Source organism: Aythya ferina (genome assembly GCF_964211825.1).
Source record: "Aythya ferina genome assembly, chromosome: 3".
NCBI classification, from domain to species: domain Eukaryota; kingdom Metazoa; phylum Chordata; class Aves; order Anseriformes; family Anatidae; genus Aythya; species Aythya ferina.
In genome coordinates this window covers 31,790,408-31,812,203 of record NC_140298.1, presented here as the reverse complement: position 1 = coordinate 31,812,203, position 21,796 = coordinate 31,790,408, and the positions used below count along the sequence as shown (strand labels likewise).

Sequence of the window (21,796 nt, the reverse complement as noted above, 5' to 3'; positions counted from 1 at the left end):
TGGACTTCCTCATGCTGCTTCTGAGGCTCGTAACACCACCAGCTTCCTTGGAAACTGCCCTAACCTGGACACTTGCTTCCAGATCAATTACTGTATTTCTTTTTTTTACAGGATCCTAGACATATGCAGATCATGTTTTAAGATACTTAATTCTCTCATGGAAGCTATGCAGGGAAAAATTTTAATAGCTGAATCATTCTTGAATTGATAACAAGTGTTGGCTTGTATGAGTTTGATTATGCTGTACACCAAATTAATTCACCAGTACTACTGAAGTTAAAATACTGACCTGCACATATTACTTGTTAGCAGTTTATCTTGTTAGCCATGTATAACTATTCTGAGAAAGCTTAAGAGGTTATCTACCACACTGTTTGAAATTAACTCCAGAAATTCTACTTTGTCTTCTTTAGGTTGCATGACAGTGCTGCCCACTATCCTCTTTCTAATTACAAGAGTATTGAAAGAAACAGCTGTAAAATCAGCAGATAATCAGGTCCCACCTCCAGTCAGTGCAGCCCTTCAAGGAATAAAAGCTATTGTTACTCTTCCAACAGTCAAGACTGATGAAACTCAAAAACAGTGGGCAAGTCTTATCCGCAGTACTCTGGCATCTGTCCTGGAATACTCGCAACCTGGTAAGTGGTTTTGCAGTGCAGGAAACTTGGAGAGCTGGGTTTTGCCTTAATGAAAAGGCAAGTATTGTGTCTGTCTATAATTTAATAGGTTGCGTATCTGAGGGTTGGAAATTAAAAGTGGCAGTGAATTGGTTGTAAAACTGAAATGGGCAAGATCTGAGTGCACACAGCTTAACTAATAGAAGTTATGTAGCAGGTTGTTTTGAAGCCAAACACAACATTGTCTTTAAGAAAATACAGGTATACCTTAGGAGATTCCCTCACAGTTTTCTCCTTGTTGGTCTGTTTTCTTTGGCAATATAAGTCATAACCTCCTATTAGAAATGTTGCCTTTTGCAACTCGTCTTGCAGGTCTGCTTTCTTCAGGGTATTTTGCTATACTAGTTTAGACTTTGCTCTGCCATTTTGAATTCCATTATAGAGTATTAATTTTGTGCTTCATATTTTCATCCCAGCTAATTTTATCAGTCTTCATAGTTTCAGCTAGTGACTTGTTTCTGGAACTTGGAAATCTACCTTCTGATACCGATCAGTCTTTCTGACACCTGATCAGTGTCTCGCAAGTAAAGTCTGAAGGAGTTTCAAGCTGAATTCACTTCACTTCCTAGGCCATGGGTCAATTTCTGTGACTACTGGCAACTCTAGAGGTGTTGGCAATGCCCAAGCAAACTATCATTTCCACCCCTCCTTTCCTATTTCCACAGAATACCTGCTAGCTTAAATGAAAGGAGATTTTAGTTTTTTAGATTGTTCTGTACTGTATATATGGACTCAACACTTTAAATTAAGCCTCAAGGAAAATGGCAGTCTATATCTTTTAAGTGCTTGCTGACAGGATTTGTGTAGTTTTTAACGACAGTGAATGTTAAAGTGAATGAATGTGAAGACAGCAAGGGATAATTGTGGCAAAGTTCATACTGGAGTAGAAAATTCACAATACTGTTGCAGGCTTTCAGTGGTTAGAAAAAACCCTACCCCTGCCAAAAAAAATCTGTTACCCACCAGCAGGATGTCTGCTGTGTCTGTTTAGAGAACTAGAGACTACTTCTGTTGGTTCCCATTTGTACTTTGCCTTGCTCTTCAAAAAGCAAAAAAGATGTACAGTCTCAGTTGCATAGTTAGCAAAAAAAGAGACACAAAGATTTGTCATTTGCATAATGGCAGCCCAGCCAAAAAACCTCCCATTGCATCCCCAAGGAACTATTTATGGAGTCTAAAGAGAAGCGTGAATGGAGTTACTCATGTGACATATAGGGAGTGAGTAGGTAATTGCAAACAGTCCTGAAAATGTCTGAAGGGGAAAGATCAACGTATTTGCATTATCCAAGTCAAAATTCTAATTTGTTCTATCATATCAGCTCTTGTCTTCCAGCGTTTTGTTACTGTAAAGGTTCCCCAGTTCATCTTTCTACAAACATTATTGGTCTCTAGGCTCTTTGCAGACAGTTTGTTGCAAGAATGTAAATTTTCCTGTTCCTTCCCAGTCTTTTGTGAAGTGGGGCGTATCACCAAGAATCTAAGTGAGGTCTGCTGCATACAATTTCAAGTCTCGTGATTCAATAAAATTCAAAACAAATCCCACCACCACCCTAAACCAACCAAATAACAACAAAACACAAAACCCTGCCACATGTTTGTCACTTAATGCTCGGAGTCCTTTTTTTGAAGTGAGTTTCCGTATCGTGGCTAAGCCAACCTAATGACTAGCTGACATCTGTAGAAGGATGTCATGCTGCCTTCGTTTTTGCTGTCCATATAGCTGTTGCTTCATTGGTTCTGCTCTCCCTTGAGAGTCATAGCAATCTGGCAACAAAACCAGCAGGGAAGTACTTAATTTTTTCCCCTGTTCATGGATGAGATCCGTGAAGAGCTGGTATAAGGAGAAAAAAGAATGAGAACTGCAAATACAGATGAATTAGAAAAGAAGGGACGGTTAAAGTAGGACTACTTTTTTTTTTGGTGACAGATAGCCATCAGATCAATTTGTCTGTTAGGTAAAACCTCACATCATGTGAAAGTTATTGCCTGCTGTTTATCAGTTTCTTACTCTGGTGTATCAGCTGAAGAGAACAACAACAACAAAAAAGAAACAAATTATATTTTTAATGGGGAAAAGATTTCAAAAATACGTTTCTCCACCTTGTTTACAGATTGAAAACAAAAATGTGACTTGTTCAGAGAAGTGTGCATGATGTTTTTGGCTTGATATTTGTTTTGGAAAGTTTGAATCACTTTATTTAAACAGCTATTAGAAAAGAGTTGCTCAGCTTTAAATTTTCAGTCACAGTCAAATAACAATAAAGTGATTCTGTAATGAGAAAATGTGTATTTGTATGCAGTTGCAAGTCTTTTAAAGTACATTTATTTTGACTTTGAGTTTCCGTGTGTTCACTGGGTTTTACTAAATAAATTCAAACTCCTTTTTGGAGTCAGCTAACAGTCTGTTTTTGTTTTTGTTTTTTTTTTCAGAAACCTCTAAGCCTGTTCTTGATGAAGTAAGCATACTTACAGCTATTGCTCTCTTCCTTTGGTCAGCAAGCACTGAAATAATTGGAGTGCAGTCTTTGCAAAATGGATGTATAAACAGATTTAAAAATGCGCTAAATTCCAGTGATCCTTGGGTAAGATCATGATACAGGAATGTGAATGATACAGAGCTGAGAAAAAGTACTTGTGATACATTTACTATGTTTCCTGAATGTTTTGTGATGCCTTTACTTCAGAGACAGATACTGCTTGTCAAAATAACCAGAATTTTCAACATTGTGTTATAGGAACTCCTTAATTATCAAAACAACCCAAAGCAAGTGCTTTTAGGTAGTCTGTTCATAGCCTTGTGTGAGGTACCTGCCGTGCAGCTTTTTAAAGGAAAAGTGTGTTTGTGTGAAATTTTAGCAAATGGAAAAAGTACGGATACCAGAGAATAGTGAGATTTTTACACTGACCCTGATCTTTTCTAATACAAACTAAACCACATATTCTGCAGATAAAATTACAACCCACACTTCCGATGAACTCTGTGTAAATCCTATGCTTATTTTATATGTTCATACAAAACCCAGTTGAGAAAACATAATTCTATGGTCACTGTCAAGGGCATCTACAGATTGCAAATTCACTTCCGTCCTTTGCTTTGTCTTTATGAATTGTCTTCTGAAACGTTTTCTCACTAAAGAGAGAAAACAAAAAGTTGTAGCCTAACTTTGCTCAAGCAGGCTACCGTGCTCTGTAGTTTAGCATAACTGTTCCAGCCACGTATACGTTAGTATGGTTGAATGGGTATACAAAGCTGCAGGTGGGAGCTAAAACTGAATAAACCTCTAGTTTTTCCACAAGCAAGTACTGCAGAGATCCCTGAGAAGGAAAATACGCAGAAAATGTTGACCCACGTAGGGTCACGTTGAAGCATTTAGAATCCTGTTCAGACAGAGTTCTCTGCAGTACGGCTGGCCTTTTCCATTGTGGCCATAAAACTCAGTTGGTTCTCTTCTGAAGCCTAACTTTGGATGAAAGACTGCTTAAGATTTTAGCGTGTGAATGGAAGTGTCAGCTCTATCATGCAGAAACTTATGTCTTACTCTGTCAGCTCTGTATAAACACACAAACAGCAAAGTACATCTTTGCCCACCCTGCTGGCAAGCTCTCGGTGAGCTGGAACTTAATGCTAATTCTGTAATTCACAGGGAATGCTTTGACAGCAGCCAGATTATGTCCACTCACTCTCCTTGCTGACGTGTAGAGCATATACTCTGTAATGCTTGTTGTGTGTTTATTCTAATTTTTTTTAAATATAAAGCAGTCATTACTGGATTTGGGGTAAGTTGTGAGGCACCTGTTTGTAATATAAGCATTGAACTGATTATGGAGAGGAGGCACAACTCTTCTAAAGAACTACCACTGTCTTAGAAGAAATACAGGAATATTTTTTAGTACTTGCCTGCAAAAGCCTGAAAGGTTAGATATGCTGTATAATAATATTCTGAAGGCAAGTTCATTTTCTGGAGCTATAGGCTCTCAGATGAGAGACCCTTGACTCTTAATGCTAATTGCTAAGTTTTATGGGAGAGTGTGTTTTACAGACTTTGAAGAAGCCCTGGCTTTAACTTGCAGGAGTTTTTGTGGGCTTCTGTGATTGCAAAGTAGTCACAAGATTTATATTTATAAATACATAGAATAAAAGGAAATTACATGGAATTCTGCTGTCAGATAGAGTTGAAAAACTTGTACTTCAATTACACATGCATGTAAAAAAAAAAAAAACAACACAACAACACATGCCTTTACTCATTATTTTGAAGGTTAATAACCTTAATTAATAATGAGTAAAGGGAAGGGAATTATTTGGAGTGGTATGGAAAGATACAGGAATAATTTGTTGAACAAGGTCAAAGATTTTTCTCCTAATGCATTACTCAGCATACTTTTCTACCATGGAGCTCTGTTTAAAAAGCACAGAAATATTATTTGAGGAGTTGTTATTACTTCAGACCTAAAACACTGAACTCTACAAAAAACTTGCAGTCATATATTAACAAACAAACTGAGCTGCATAACTTGTATTTTCTTACTATTAGTTTTTATTATCTGTCCTTTTAAATCAATATTTTTATTTATACATCTCTGTTTTCAGTCATCCCCCATCTCCTCCCAGATCACTGTGTTCAGTAATACTTCCTCTGGAATGTTTCTGTTCATGCTTGATAACTCCTTCTGTTCTGGCTTGAGTGTAGTTTGAAAATGTGCTGTGTTTTATTCACATGCTTGTAGTGTTTTACCTTTTCAACTGCTCTTGGTTGTTTGTGTAGCATTTTGGAGAAGTGCTTTTGTGAACCCAACTCAAATGCATTCATAAAAGTTCTTCCAGATAAGGCTATCAGTGAGTCATTTTCCCAAATGTTGACTTTACTATTCCCTACTTCTAGCAAAAAGAGGGGGGCGGGGGAGGAATAGAAAGGAGGAGAGGAGAGGGATATGTGTTCCAATTCGCTCTGTAGTTACACATACACGTGTACAAAAGACCACCTGTAAGATCACTTTGATTTGAGTCATTTTTATAGATTCCATTACCTTTCTGAGATTGTATTTTCAAAAACATTAAATGCTATTCAATCTACTGTTAGTGTTGAGAGTTCTGAAGCTTACAGATGTCATTCTCTGTGGACCTGTGTGGCTGCCTAGTATGACATTAACCATTCCTTTCTTTTCTCTGAGTCTCTGTTTTTTAACACCATTTTGTACCTGCAGTTGGTTCTAACTGAAGACTACCAAGCTGTTTAATGGCACAAAATCAACCCTAAACAATTTCACAGAGACAATCCCTTAGCCTTTATGTGAAGTAATATGTAACTGAAGGATTAGAATCAACTACATATAAAAAGCTTCTGCTTCTCTTATTGAAAACTGGTTTTACTCACTTTGTTTCTTTCCTGCTTATTTGTAGTTGATTTGTAGTTCTGTTTTTTTGTTTGTTTGTTTGTTTGTTTTTATGTAGCGCATGTGTCTCACACACATAGATAGCAGATTTTATTAGAACTCCCTGAGTTAACAAGTAACTTTGAGGACAATGTATTTATCTTGATTTCACTAGGTTCAAGCCAAGTGTTACCAGCTTCTGCTTTCTGTGTTCCAACATACCAATCGTGCCCTGTCAACTCCGTATATTCATTCATTGGCCCCTATAATGGTGGAGAAGTTGAAAGCTGTGGAGAGGAATCGCCCAAACAACAACCTGGAGCTGTTAGCAGTCCAGGAAGGAATTAAAGTCCTTGAAACATTGGTTGCCCTTGGTGAGGAGCAGAATAGTAAGTATTTCGTTTTTCTAGATAAATGTGTAATTCTAAAACAAAATATTGAACACTAGGACTCTTGCAGTTTGGAACTTGGTGCCATTTTCACAAAACATCTGTGCAACACACTTTTGTGAGTCTATTACTAGAACTCTTGTATACATGGGCTTGTATAATGTGTACAGTATGATTTCAGATTTTGGTGATTACAAAGAAAAATCTAAATGTGAACAGAAGTAGTGATGCTTTCTTGTATTTGGAAATGTATGTGTAAATTTACTTTTTCCTGTTTTTAACTTCTATTTATTTTAGCATACTCATCGCTTTTATCAGGTTGCTTCTACCACCTCAACTAAGCTTGTTTAAAGAGCCCCAGAAATTGAATTGCACTGGTCAGAATACCTAGATCTGTATATGGAGCCTTTTGTTTGCGTTGTAGATAGAATACAATGTTATAGTTTATCTTTAAATTCAGTTAGAGTAACTGAAACAATGTAATAACCAAAGACTTAGTCTGCAGACCTTGATGTAATCAGCATTTAAAATCAATTGTAAAGATACTACTGTTTTTTTTTCCAAATGTATTCCCTGTTGATATTTCTCTTCACTGATGATATACTTCTGGCATAGTTGTTTCAAACACATGTAAAATGGGAGAATAACTGAAATGTTTAAGTTCTTCTAAATTTACAGCTAATATTTTACATGTTTCAGAGGTGTACTTGTATCCTCTCTAGATAGAAAAATTAGCCCTACTACTTTAGTTGATTTTTTTGTTTTCAAGATAAACTCTGTGCCATTTTCAGCTGTGGTCCTGTTAGTTTTTGCTAGCCCATTACATATTTGTAATGGTAGTTTTTGAACTGATACCTTCCAATATGGAGTAATATAATATACCAGATAAATGTCCCTGAATTTTTAGTGAGCAGTTGCATAGTAATAGCAGTTCTGTTATGCTCAGTGGGGAGGCTGCTTTTCAGATTCAATTGAATAATGTTTCTCTCTGTCACAAAAGTGTTTTAAAGTCCTTTAATATGATAGTCACTCGACATTTTAAGATCTGTTATCAATGATCTGCAGTCAGACTGTGCAAAGGCATCTCTAAAGATGTGTCAGGAGCAAGATAACTGTGATGAACAAAAATAGAAGTCTGAAGCACAATTCTGATAAGCAAGGTTTGAGTGACCAAAGACAAGGAAACGGTCTTCATATTGTTTGTTCTTGATAGGCTCATTTGTAATTACAGTGCTCATTGTTTATATGGAAAATTAAATAACCCATATTAGACTAGTAACTGATGCAGTTCTTTGTTTTGTTTTGTTTCCTTCTGATATGATTGCTACTCTTTTTTTCTTTTAGGAGTCCAGTTGCTTGCACTTCTTGTTCCCACTCTGATCTCCTATTTACTGAATGAAAATGCCTTTGCTTCTGCATCTACGGTATCTAAGGATCTTCATGAGTTTGCACTTCAGAATCTAATGCACATTGGTCCACTTTACCCACATGCTTTCAAGACAGTAATGGGAGCTGCTCCCGAATTAAAAACACGTCTAGAAACTGCAGTCCGAGCAAGTCAGGCCAGCAAAGCAAAAGCAGCTGCTAGGCAACCACCACCCACAGTACATTCCACCCCAACAATTAAACTGAAAACTAGCTTTTTTTGAATTACTTTTATTATTTTTGGACTGCTCACTAGTCAGAAGCATTACATTATCCCTGATGTGTTACTGCATATGTGTCTGTAATTTTGTGAAATTTGTATGTTAAAGGCTAGTAGAGCTTTGTGTAATTACTTGAAATCCATGCATTACAAGGGAAGTGGTGTTACTAGTATTTGTATAGGTTTTTGAGAAATTGAATGTGATCATATTTATGCATTTACGTTATAAATTATCCACCAAAAACCCCTATTGTCTATCTCATGAAATTGTTTTATTTATTTTTAAAAGGTACCCTGAACCTTTCTGAATGGTTTCTGAAATGTAGTGACCACTGTGGCAACACTAACACAGTGGGGATGGAGGGAAGAGGGGAAGCTGTTACGCAGTACTTACTGTATACCATGGGGAATTTTGAGTGTAGAAGTATGCACTTTTTCCTTTTAAAACAAACTAAGGAAGGGGGCTGCCAGACACTGTAAATCATTTCAGCTTGCATGAAGAGAAAAAAAAAAAAAAAGACAACTTTAAGCCTTTCTCAAGGTGAACAATCAAGCATGCGGTTGTAATGAGTCGTCTTTACTTATGTGATGTATATTTCGTTTAGGTCCATTTCCGTGCTTGAAAATTAATAAAGGATTCCAAGAATCTGATACCCTATCTCTTCTAAGATAAATTGAAAAGAGAAAATGCATTGGAAAATGACTTTATAAAGAGGACTGCCTGCTATCTGGAGTTTTGTAGCTATAGAATTTGGCCATTGTAAGGTGCTGTGTGTTATTGCAGTCTCTCTATCAGACGCTAGTTGATTATGATGACTGTGCGCTGCTTTTTGTTCAGATTCCTAGACATTTACTGATTCCTGCAAAATTTAGTCTCATTGGATATATCTTATCTGTAGTCTTGATAAAGTTTGCAGAGCCAAATGATGTGCGCCTTTTGCACCTTAACCAACTGTAAGGAAGCAGAACACAAGCGTGAGCCAGGATCCTCCAATTTTTCCTTCTCTTACCAGGCTTTTATTTATATATTTTTTAAAAAAGCACATGGTTCCCATCTGAGAGAGTTTGATTTGCAGATTTTGGAGCTTAAAGAGAAATCGTGTGCTGTGCTGACCTTACGGCACAAGAGCCAGCAACTCCCAATGGTCATGTCTGCCTTCTGACAGACCTTACCCTTCATCCTGGCAGAAGTAGAGAACCATGTATTTTCTTGTATATACAAGACTGACTTGCATGAAGTTTTTGACACTCCTGTTGAATTTGTAGACTTCCATAGGGCTCTTTCTATACATTTTGCTTTATAGAGAAGTCATGTAACTGGAAGACTAGGACTGTTGGGTTTCATCTCTTCTCTCTGTTTGTGTTTTTCTGGATATAACAGCACTATGTAAAAACTGTATATATTTTAGAAACTTCACTTGAACGTAAATATAACAAAGGGATAGTAAATAGAAATGAACATGATTAATAGTTGGGTGAAATATTTGTAGATCATTATTTTTGCATAATCACTTGCCTCTGGTCTTTCATTTTCCATAAGAGCTTATGTAACCCTTTGAAGACCTTTGCAAAATGAAGGACAAGGTAATGCTTTTTTGTTCTTTGTATTTGGTGTGTGAAGAAGGTTTAACATAAAGATATCTGAAAGCCTTTTATTTCACACTGATTCTTTTAGCACTAAAGTGAGGACAAGAAGTTTGCGCCACAACAAGAAATGCAGACTCTAGTCTTTCAAACATTTTTCATAAATGTGTTAATAAGAATAGCTTTCAAGTCTTGTTCCTTTCCTGCTGGAGTTAAAGATGCATGCAGCACTAAAAATAGTATGCCGTACATGAGGAGTAAAGTAATTTCACTATCTTTGTCATCTTTGCGTACTGGGATTGAAGTTGATCAAAATCTTAATGCTCAACAGTACAATGCTATTTTGCTCAGCAGTTGTTCTGAATGTGTTCAACATTTAAGGAAAAGTTCAGTGAAAGTGTTAAGGAAACTTTCGCTACATAACTGAACCCAAAAAATTTGCAAGTAAAAATTAGAAAAGTTTAGAACCTGCTTCTTTCCACCCCTCCACACCCCACTCCCTCCTGCAGGTAATCTAGTAATTGACAACTTTTTGTCTATAATCAAGGTTGTCTTTATTTACTGTATTTTTTTATTTTTTTTTAATCTCAGCACTTTCGTGTTTTGCCTACACTCCAGTTAAAAAGACACCTGAAAACTCAGAAAAGGGGGGTGGGGGGAAGTGTAGCAATCAAGCATAACTAAAGTCTGTAGAAAAACAGTAAAAACGTTAGCAGAAGGGAAAATAATGCTAGATAGATACAGAGATATAGGGAAGGGAGAGGTTTTTCTATGTACACTGTGATGGTATACAACAGGCTCAACCTTCATTCGTGTACATGCTTCTCCAGTTTCTAGTTTTCATTTGCTTTACTTGCTCTGGATATGAAAAGTATGACCATGTGGTTTTACATGATATTTTTGCATCAAACTTCATTTGATTAAAAAAATAAAACTGGAACTGTCTGTAGTGCTTATTGTTTTGTTTTGTTTTTTTTTTGGTCACACTCCTTTTCGTCATTTTCCTTGTTGCTGGCCATTTTGCTGCGCTTTTTCATGAAGCTTGTTGCTGCGTTTCCCCTTCACGTCTTTCCGCTGTTTCCTTCCTTTCTCAGTGAGCCTTGTTGTTCTGCCCTGTTTCTCTACCAGGTTTCCCCCAGCCTGAGTTCCCAGCTGGGTGCTTTTGGTGACGTTCCCCGGCGGTTCCTGATCCTTTCTGCAAGCTTCCTTAATTCTTTTTCCCCTCTGTAAAAGTGCTCAGAGGCTGCCCACCAGCCGCAGTTACAACTTCTCAGGGCTGGGTTACGAAGCAAGTGCAGTTTCGGATCAGCTAGAGCCAAACAGGAAGCGCTGCTTGAGCAAGCAGCGGGGCACTTGTGGGGCACGCAGGGGTTGATGTTGATGCTGTGAGCTGAGGATGTCCCATCGTGGCTCGGCAGCCACCCATCTGTGGCTGAGGCAGCCTTCCACATCTGCCTGTCTTCATGTGGAGAGGTCTGAGGGCTGCTAGCACGAAGCCCTGCTGTAAAGCCTGGTGGTGGTGGTGGTGCGCATCGCTCTTTAGCAAGCTTCTTATGTAACAGGGCAACTAAGCCCAGCTTTGGTGTTTTAGTGCTTCTGGGAAAGGTGTGAGAGAGCAATGCTGCTGACAGCTCCTGCCCTCCACCTGTGGTGTTGCCATCAGTCTCTAAAAGCCTTGTTATCCTTTCAGAAGAGGCAGTGGGGTAATTCCTGAGAAGCACCGTTGTGCCACCCTAAAGGTTTTCAGGAAACCCACTAATCCTGTGATGGATGCAGAGTTCCCAACGCCTTGACAGCGAGCGGTGGCCAGACAAGACCAGAATTGAACCGCCAGGAGCTGAAAGAGCAGCCTTTGGTGGGCATTGGCGGAGCTGCTGCACAACCCTTGCCCCTTATCGTGTCCCCAGGGAGCCCTAGCGTGACACTGTGGGAGGAGGAGGAGGAGGAGGAGGAGGAGGAGGACGAGTCCCCTCCCGCCGCCGCCCGCGGGCACTACATCTCCCAGCAGCCCCGGCGGCCGGGCGGCGAATCGCTCCCCGGGATTGTCCCCGTCGGGCCGCGGTAGCAGGCGGCGGGGGCGGCTGTCAGGCGCTGACGGCGGCGGGCGGGCGGGACGCGCCCAGGTCGCTGCCGCTGCCGGGACGCGGCTGGGCGGGGGCGGCGGCGGCGGAGCCGGCCCGGCCATGGACGAGCAAGCGGGGCCCGGCGTCTTCTTCAGCAACAACAACAACAACAACGCGCTGCTGCTGCCGCCGCCGGCCGGCGGGCCGGGGCTGGAGCCGGGAGAGGCGGCGGCGGCAGGAGGAGGAGGAGGAGGAGGAGGCGGCGGTGTCGGGGGGGTGCCCGGTGCCGCCGCACCGGTGCCGGCGTCCCGGGCTCAGTACAGCGTGCCGGGCATCCTGCATTTCCTGCAGCACGAGTGGGGCCGCTTCGAGGCGGAGCGCGCCGAGTGGGAGGCGGAGCGGGCGGAGCTGCAGGTAGGGAGCCCCGGCCTCGGCGGGGCACGGCGCGACATGGCGGCTCCCGGCCGCTCCCCGGGCCCAGCCGCCGCGGGAGGCGCTCGGCTGCTCCACGGAGCCCTCCGGGGGTGCCGGGGCTCCGGGGAGCCGGGGGGGGGCCGGGGGAGCGCTGCCTGCCCGGGGGAGCCCCCTCGGGCTTGTTCAGCGGGGGGGTGTCGGTGGGGAATCCTCGCGGTCTCCCGGGCTGCCTTCCTGGGTCTCCCGGCCTCGCCCCAACTTCCCGGCCGTCTCCCGGCTCTCTGTGGCTTTCCTTGAAGGTGCCGTCTTCATAAAGATGGTCTTGAGCCAGTTTAGCAACATCAACCGCTTCTTATTTTTTTTTTTTTCTTTTCCTATTCTTAACTAGCAGGAAAGTCACCCCCTTAATTCTACTTTCTATAGTAACATCGAGCAAAAGCCCTCCGAGAAGAGTGGCAGATGTGAGATTCCTTGCCCAGTGTTGGTTCCCTTGCAGGGACTCAGAGGAAGTGGTGGTGAGCCGGAGAGGGACGTAATTTTTATTCTAACCTCAATGCTTCGATGAAAAATTTGTTAGTAGCAGAGCCACGTTTCTATTCACTATATCCAGTACTTATTATGTAGACAGCAACCAGCTTAGTTTCCTGTAACAAGAACGCTGCGTGTCGCAGATCGAGGTATTTATGAGATTCCCCTGGGTGTTTTTGCACAGCTGATACAGGTCTCACAGACTGCTCTGGAGAACAACATCTGTTTTACAGGTCCTCAGAAGTTCTGCCAGTGCTCTCCTAGTAATAACACTGAGCACGTTTATAGTGCCCTCTGAGACGAGAGGCAGGCATGCCATTCCTCCCCTTCTTCCCCCGCCTTCCCCAGCATCCCTCAAAAGCTCGGTGAGTGTCACAGATGAGGCAGCAGGAAGGAAGCAGAGCGTTGAAGCTGTGTGTCGGAGCCGTGTATTCTCGGTGGCAGAACTGGGAATATAACCCGATTACAAGTTGCTTGCTTCAACTCCTCTGGTTCCTGCCAAAACGTCTCAATAAAGTTATAATTAGCTGTGACTGGCATTGCCACAAGCCGTAACAGCATTTATCTGCTGCAGAGTCATGTTCAGAAAGGTGCAAAATTCTTGGCTGTCTCTGCAGGCATCGGGCATGACGTCTGCTGTGACCGTGTTCGGTCGAATGGGCTTTGATCCGCGTGAGAGGTTGGCGTTAGGGGCTCGGCAGCTGCAGGAGGGCTTTGCGAGGCGGTGCATGTACAAGCGAAGGATGAGCAGCGTTAATTAAAAACAGATTCCACGCTGCTTCTGAAGCCTTTTGTTGGCCTATATAGTTGGAAGTGTTTAACAGAATAATGGAAATTTGAGGTCATGCAGTCTCTCTCTCTCGAGATAAAGATACAATGCTCCTGATTGTGCTTTACTGGCCTTCCGTCCAATGTAAATTAAATGTTAGATTGCTTGCTCTCTTGGAAGGCTGTGTGGCAGGGATCTTCTTTTGTATGGTGTTGTTAGTATCCCATAAATTTTATCTCTAATTCATCTTGCTTCTTAGAGGTTGACTTTTTATCTCTAGTTTCTTACTGCTGTGATATTTAAATACTTAAGATATTGCCCTGCTTGGCTGCTGCTCTGCAGTCAGTGATTAGTTAAGCTATACTCTCCTTCTGAAAACCACCTCATAAGTCAATCCAACTGTGATTTCCTGTCTTCCTTTTCTTCCCCTCTGGGCTTTTTTTTTTTTTTTTTCCTTGTAGTTAGTTGTGTGGAATTAAATGTGATATTCAGCTAGAGTACCATTTTGTTGAGTTATGTGATGCTTGTTCAGGTGACACACACCCTTTCCCGGAGTTTAGAAAAATACATGAGTTGACATGTCAGGCATCTTACTCTCTGCTCCTAATTGCTGGTCTAACACTGCTTTCCCAAGGTTTTTATTCCTATCAAGTGCCTAAATTTTGCTTTCCCTGGCAACTATCCATGTTTGCTGCAATTTTCTGATTATTCTTCTTTAATCTTTAAAAACGATTATTGCCTCTACTATGTAATCTTCTTCATTCAGGGTGAAAGAGGACTTCAATATTGATGTCTCTGCAAGTATCATTAGTAAGCTGTGTATTTCAAGTCAAACTGAAAACAGATTCATACAGGGCTTCCCTTGATGCTTATATGCTAATTATGCATTTCACTATTAATGCCGGCTTTGTGTTTACAGTACTCTGACATCTGCAGATCGAAAAATTACCCTAATAATAAACTTTCATGACGCCTTGTGTAGTAATTCACCAGGAATAAATACGAACTTTCCTATTTCTCCTTCTGGTATTGACAAACCGTGTTTTATAGTGCTATCGCTTATTTTTGCATCTTTTCAGAACCAAGCAACTTTCTTTTTGTCAAATTCTGTAGGAGCTGCTTGGGAGAGTTGACAAGAATGGGTTTCCTGTTCTGCAAAAGGTTTAAGGATTTTTTTTTTTATTATTCATTCTGCATTTTTCTGGACTGCATTTCAATGTTGTCATTATGCGTTGGACCAGCCTGTCCCAACAGCTTCATCAAGAGACAAACACGTGCACAAACCCAGGGGCATTTTCGGCTTTCCTGGAGGCGCACGGGGTTTGATCTGCCGCCTGGCCTTAGCCGTGGGCCTTCTGACTGCCTGGGGGTGGTTCCCTGTTTTGTTCCTTTGTTGGTGGCGTTAATGAGCAGTCTTAATGAGCAGCGTTAATGAGCAGTGCCCCGCGCTCAGGGGCAGCATGTGGGGGCCCTGTATTGGGAGCTCCCCGGGGTAGTCAGTGGGGAAGGCTTCCCAGGGGAACGCTCAGTTGCTCCTTGGGAGTAAGGTGCATGTTTTGCTTTTGACAGATCAATGTCTTTCTGGCAAAGATGCTTTGCAGATCTGCTGCTGGTGTGTCTGATGTTTCACAAATGCTCTAGATTGCAGCGAACTGCTATACCATGTATGTGTAGGCACCCCAAACCCTCCTAAGGAATTTTCTCGCTCCTGTCCTCTCCGCTGGAAGTTTTCATTTCTTCTGACTGATAGCTGTTTCTCCAAGGTGGTGGAATGGTTGGAGTAGTGGTACCCGATACGGTGATGCCAGAATTGTTTTGACTAGGCCAGCTTTCCTTTGAGAAGGTTTGCAAAGAGGTTAGGGAGAAAGGCGAATATCCTGTGTTTGTCTCTGCAGCTCTGCTGAAAATATTCCTGTTTTAAGACAGTGCCAAGAGGGGGGAGAGAGAGAGGAGAAAAAAAGATAGGGAAGGAGTTATGAAATGAGATAAATTGTGGTTAAATGATAGCAAACAACTGTAATAAAAGGAATGTGGTGGAAATAACAGATAAACACTTGAGGTCGGTTATGGAAGTCGGATTTAGCAATTGCAGCTCCCTGGGGGTCACTGGTGGTGATCTTCCCTCCTGCTGCTGCTTTTCTGAGGCAAAAGGCAGGCAGCGAAGCCAGGCTTAGTGAATGGCAAGATTGTGTCCTTGGAGATAGACGAGCTAAAGTAATGAGGAGAAGGGGTAAACCAGCCAGATGGCTCTGGCTATTTATAGTGTGTTTTAGGACATTGGTTACTCGATTCAGAAATAGTTGATATTTACTGTTAGTTGGCTTTTAGATCGTGGTCTTCTTATTGAGTTAACGTTTCTAGTCAAAAATTGTTGTGATAGCTGGACAATACAGAAATACTGCTCAGAGAAAAAAGAAGTGAGTGCTGAGTTGATAATATCAGCTGCTTAGTTAGAAGAAAACTCCTGAGGCGTTGAAGGTGGTTTTGCCAATAAAATGGAAGATAAAATGGCATTTGAAGAAGTTTTGTGTAAGATTTTTCAGATATGAACGCATACATCAAATCTCAGAGGTTCTCTGTGAAAAAGGAGTTGGCAGAAGTGCTGTGGAAGTCTTTGATAAAATATTTCTCCTGGTAAGGCAGATATTACAAAGAAAACAGTGATCAGTATTAAATTCCTCTCCACCCCAAAAGGACAATATTTTCAACTTACATGTTTCAAACACATCAGATAAATCAAAAGAAGAGTGGATGAAAATAAGTCAGAAGACTGAGGCACATTTAGTTGGGAAAGATGATGCTAACTGGGTCTCAGTGGCTACCAGATGTTCTTTCTTCTGATAACTTCTTTTAACAAATCTTCTGATAACTTCTTGTAGCAAACTTTCTAGTTGCCAAATTCATGCAAAGCAAAGAGAAGCTTCTGTGCTCCTTTTTTTTCCTGTTTGTTTGCTGACATGCACGACTGCCAGCTAATCCCCGTATTCTCATTGATAAGCCGTCATGACTTGTCTTACTCAAACCAGGAGGACTGGTGGGAGTAGATGCTGAGTGACTAAAGAGCTGCATTAGAGAAATCTGGAGCTTTTGTGGAGAAGTGGAATGTAAATAAAATCTGATGAGACCAGTTCTCTGCAGGTCTGTACTTGAGTTTTATAGACTTGTGATATTTTTTGTTGCATAAACGATCCCAGTGTTTCCAAGCATCAGGTTTTCACATTCTTCTCAAATCTCTTAAAACCTGTAAGTTAGCAAAAGTGCATGAAATGCTTTTTAATTGGGTCTAACTCATTTAGGAAGGTGCTACTGTAAATGTGAACGTGGTATGAGCAGGCATAGAATTTTGCAAATGTGTGAAGGCTTACCGTTGTCTCCAAGTGGTCTTTCAAGCTTAGAAACTTTTTTTTCCACAGTATTATACTTCAGAATAATAAAGTACTGTCTGATTTTCATGGCTTGCTATTTAATATTTGAATATTGCTGAAGTGAAAAATAGTTCGTATTGGTCTAGGTGCACAACTTTGGTGTTGTTTTTTTTTTTTGGTGTCAGGTTAGCCTATAGTGAAGGATTATGTGCCTTTTTGGATGCATGTTTATAATCTAAACTGGTATGGCTGTGTGCTACTCCAGCTGTAGGACTCATTTTTCTGTTGAAGGTCTTTGCTCATGTCACTTTTATTGCATAAGGGGTAAGTAACTTTGCACTGTTTGAACAAGAAGTTGCAAATATAACTCGCCCTTTATCTGCGTTTCAGTAGACACGGAGAGTTTATTTACTAGTTCCAGACCAGGCTGTGTAAGATTCCCAAAGGAAGATCACATGCATCTGAAGGGATTTTTGGCTCACCTTGCTTTAATGCTAAAAGAAATAAGGCTATACAAATATTAAGCCTCAACTAAAATTGATATCCGTGCACAGTTCTGTGAGAAAATAGATAGGTATCGGTCAGTAACCTACTCACATTTTTGATTTGGCAAGGCTGCCAGGCTTCCTCAAGTCATCCCTTCTAAGTTTGTTAGCTGAGAAGTGGCAAGAACTGACTGATAAACAGGGGAGGGATTGTTAACGTTTTTTTTTTTGTTGTTGTTGCTTTTTTTTTTTTTTTTTTTTAATTGCTGAGAAATGCTTAGATACTTTAAACTGATCTTCTGTATCTCGTTAGAGCTCTCGGGATCCAACCTCTGCAGACAATACACTAAAAATAAAAATACCCTCAAGAGGGAAAATGAAGGTTTACTTTGTTATAGTGGCCTGCTTGGTGTGTGGTGGTAGTTTGATTCATCTAGAAGATCTTATTTTCCTATTTGTACAGAGTTTGCTGATACAAACAGAAATAGAATATGCTGAAGTAACCCAGCAACAAAGAAGTTAAATGCAAGATTGCAGTGTGGAAAGATTGCATTTTTCTGCTCTTAGCCAGGGATATGTTTCCTTTTAGGGCAGTCAGGCGCATAGGGCAGGATTGCAAAAGCATCCAACAGAACCGGCATGCATAATGTTCGTAGCTGTGCTTGTAAACAGGAGGTGAGGGCAAAATTATTTCATTTGGTGTCTGCCCCACTTGGTGCCGCAGTCAGTTCGGGGTGCCGAGGTGTGCCTGAGGTCACGGCGTAGGTGTTCCTGGCTGTGGCAGCAAAAACCAGTAGTGTGTGCCCACTGCCTTCCCAAATGCTTTTGAGGTTGTCTGGTTTGCTCCTCTTCCTGTGGCAGAGCCACTGCCTTTCTCCTTCAGATTTGTTCTCCCTTGTCTCATGGTGCCCAAGTGACGCCTTCGGACCGTGAACTTCCATTGTCACAGTTTAGATGCGGGCCAGAAGTCTGTGTATCGGTCTTGCTGCTGGTTGCTCTTGCTGCATTTCTGCCCTTCTGTGCGTGGGATCTTGTATGGCAAGTGGAAAGGAATTATATTCGGGCATTTACAGTTTGGACTTGAGCTCATAATACGCTGCTATTTTGTGACAAGGCACCACAGTGTTGCCTACAAAATTACATCACGTTGAAAATGTCATCTCTTTGGCCTTACGTCAGTCTGCGTGGAGCGTGCTCCTGTGACTCAAAATGAAGAAAAAAAAGTTAATGCTCTCCACTTAAGTGTATTACAGAAAGGACTGAAGGATTAAAGATAATTTTAATTCTGAAGAATGATTAAATAAGCTGAATGTATATTGCTTGTCTAACTCAGCAGATACTTTAATGTTTGTAGTTGCTAGAATAGTGAAAGGCAGTAGCAAAGAGTGGATAAAAGAGAGACTGGCTATCTGAAAAGAGATCTACGTTGTAAAGCACTTCAAACTGCAGAAAGAAAAGCGTTCCTGTTGGGTGAGATGATTAAATTAGTAATCAAGGTATTGCCAGGAATAAATTAGTAAATCATCTTTGATTCTGGAAGACCTACTAGGAGTTTTAAATTGACTGATAACAAGTCGGTTTTGAAACAATCTTTTCAAAGAGATGAAGAATGTAAGTGGATGGCTTTTGCAACTCTCTTTTCTTACTGTAAGCGATATCTTTGATCTCATTTGGCTGGTTTAACTTTTTCAGTGCTTATCTCTAATGCCAGTAATGGAGCAAATTGATGCCGTTTTTTGGAGTAAAATCAACTCCTGAAATACAAGGCATCAAGTGTGTTTTAACCTGGTGATGGTTTAGCAGTTCAGACCTCGCGTGCTCGGCAGGATCACATGTTCTCCACGATGGGAAGCGTTCAGAATCAGTACCTGCATCCTGCTCCTGCCGGCGGTCCTACCGCAGTTTGTGTTATCTCCAATGGCTGCAGGCACATAGAGAAGCATCCTAGCTGCTCGTCGCTCGGAGGACTGGGAGCTGCAAATTTGTGGGTGTGACTTTCAACATTTCTCAAGTGTGGCGCCTGAAAAATTGTTTGCCAGTGGTGCTAGACCGCAGCTATTCCCCCTTCATGTACACACTCAGGTATACCTGGTTTTTATCTCCTCTTCTCCCCCTGATTCTTCAGGGCATGCCTGCACCTATTTACAAACAGACTTGCCATGTATCGCTTCCGTGTGGCAACTGTAATCTGCAATGCTGAGCACACCTGACAGCCTGCAGAATTGTTCTGGCAGATCTTGGCAGACCGGTTAGGACGACTGTTGTAGGCTGATCCATCTGTAAAGCTGTTTCGTTATTCTAGCTATTTACATGTTTTTACAATATTTTCCTCAGAGTGTTTTCCCTCCCTTGCCGTCTATCTCCCAACCTGGTAAGACCTTGTTGTTGAATTAGAGAAGTGGTACGTACACGATTGTGTATCTTAATAGCTCTTACTTTGCCAAATGATGGCTGTTGACCTTCAAGTGCCCCAAAACTTGAAGTGCTACTTATTTTAAAATTTAAGAGAAATATTTTAAAGAAATGAATGGAAAGGCGTTTAGTGTTTTTTGAGTCTGAATAATTTAAAAACACAAACATACTCTTTTAGCTTAAAATAGCTGTAAAAGTTATAAACAGATAGAAGTTGATAGTAAACATGAGTAATTTGTTTAGTAGCCATAGCATTGTTTCTTTGTAAACATTTTCTGTTCAAGTTAAAATTTTCGTAACTATTTTTCTTTTCTGTAATGTCAGGATGCCAGTCTAAGAAGCTGTGCAGGTATACTTTTTGACATCCTTGTCACTGTGGGTGATGATTCCAGAAAGTGTAAATTTCAGCCTACTTTTTAAACATTGATAACATCCATATGTATTAAGGTGCAGTGTAATTGTTTGATGGTATTTCTGTATTTATAAGACGTGTATTAGGAAGGCAACAACTTCAAAAATAATAATAATGTTTCTAACACTGTGCTAAGTAGCACGTTGCCTTACGGTTTTGTCCATTTCACAGTAAAGTGACCCTAGAGCCTTCTGGGGAATTTCTTAAACACACCTGAGATTCTGTTTTTCCTTTTTTTTTTTTTTTTTTTTTTCTTTTAAACTTAAAAATGAATGTTATTTTTAAAATCTCATGGTGAAGAAATGGAACAGTTAAGATATTTACAGTACAGTTAACTTAGACCAGATGCTCTTGAAACTTAAAGCTTTTGTTGCAGTTGGTAATACCAAAAACTTTAATAGATAAAGTGGGGGGAAAATGGACTGTACAATAGTAGCTGACACAGACTATCAGACTGTTCCATGTATCCTATTTTTTCCCTTCTTCCCCTCCACCTGACTCTCTTGATTTTAATTTAACAGATTAGCTGTAATACAGCAACTCCTAGCACTTAGCCTGGAATAAACAGGAGGTTGCTGCTGCTGTGAGGCTTCAGTGCTGAGCCAGCAGGGCTGGCTGCGTTATAGAGAGCTGTGCCCCACCCATAGGGCAAGAAACAATATGGGGTTTTGCGTGATCCCCGTGGGCAGTTTTAGAGGTTTCTGATGACTAGTTTACAACTTGATGCATTTTATTAGCTAGAAGGTCAGTTGTCACAAAACCTGTTTGTTGGGCATGGTTGTGAATTCTTGACATTTTTGGCAAACTTTCCGAGGAGTGGCCAAAGCACAAGTGTAAAGCAGGGAGTGTTAGAGTTTATGGGGAGCTGAAGCATTCCTCCCTTGCTCTGTAGCTGTCCGGTAGCTCCCACCTGTGGTTCGGCTTGCACCAAAGCTGCGACAACGGGGAGTTGTCTGTGCAGTCCAAATTTGTTTATAAAATTCTGCCATTTACTCTAATTATAAGAAAACTGTAGTTGTGCAGTTCAGTTATACTTTCTGTCATGTCAGCACTCAGACCTCTTACATGTTAACTGTTTGCACAGATACTTATACAGGTATTGGTTAAATATTTTGATCAGAAATGATAAACCTAGAATTATAACCATTTTGTGCTACAGACTGAGCAAATACTGCTTGATCTCATCATTTGTCATTTTAGCTATGTAAATTAAGTATTCGTTTATATTACAAATTGTTTCATTTGTAGTATGAACATCTAGGTTCCTCTGCATGTTTTCAGTTAATTGCCAAACATTGTAAAGAGGGAAATATGCTTCTGACATATGGACTGTTCAGTATTATGGTTAATGTAAGATTTTAGTTATTATTTTAATGCTGTCCTCATGTTTGTTACAATTTAACCTTAATATTTTCATCAAGAATTTCTTAACTAGTGACACAAAACTTTCAGCTAACGTACATAAAGGATGATTTAAGACCAACCTAATTGTAATTATTCCATACTTCCATAAATAAGGAATAAGAATTGCTAATTCCTGATGAGAAAGATGGGGGAATATTCTCCTTACTTTTTTTGTGTTATCAATGTGAAATGAAATGAAAGCCAAAGCCTGTGCAGGGCTGGAAAGGCAGCTCATGGGCTGCTGATTCCAGCCTGTTGTTGCTGCTGCGTGCTTTT

The 21,796-nt window shown here is 40.8% G+C and overlaps 2 protein-coding genes across 11 annotated transcripts in view; both read left to right on the top strand.

Moving 5' to 3' along the window:
• HEATR5B (HEAT repeat containing 5B) overlaps positions 1-11,596 on the top strand; it is a 57,241-nt gene extending 45,645 nt beyond the window's left edge. For all 5 annotated transcript variants that reach the window (XM_084512684.1, XM_084512686.1, XM_084512687.1 and 2 more), the window contains exons 33-36: positions 414-638; positions 3,108-3,259; positions 6,226-6,439; positions 7,784-11,596. In XM_084512684.1, the coding sequence (XP_084368810.1) occupies positions 414-638; positions 3,108-3,259; positions 6,226-6,439; positions 7,784-8,088 (896 nt within the window). In that variant the 3' untranslated portion in view covers positions 8,089-11,596. The remainder of the gene's footprint in view (positions 1-413; positions 639-3,107; positions 3,260-6,225; positions 6,440-7,783) is intronic.
• Positions 11,597-11,731: 135 nt separating this feature from the next.
• STRN (striatin) overlaps positions 11,732-21,796 on the top strand; it is a 60,584-nt gene continuing 50,519 nt past the window's right edge. For 5 of the 6 annotated variants that reach the window (XM_084512682.1, XM_084512681.1, XM_084512680.1 and 2 more), the window contains exon 1: positions 11,732-12,145. In XM_084512682.1, the coding sequence (XP_084368808.1) occupies positions 11,852-12,145 (294 nt within the window). In that variant the 5' untranslated portion in view covers positions 11,732-11,851. The remainder of the gene's footprint in view (positions 12,146-21,796) is intronic. The other variant, XM_084512677.1, reaches the window with a different exon arrangement.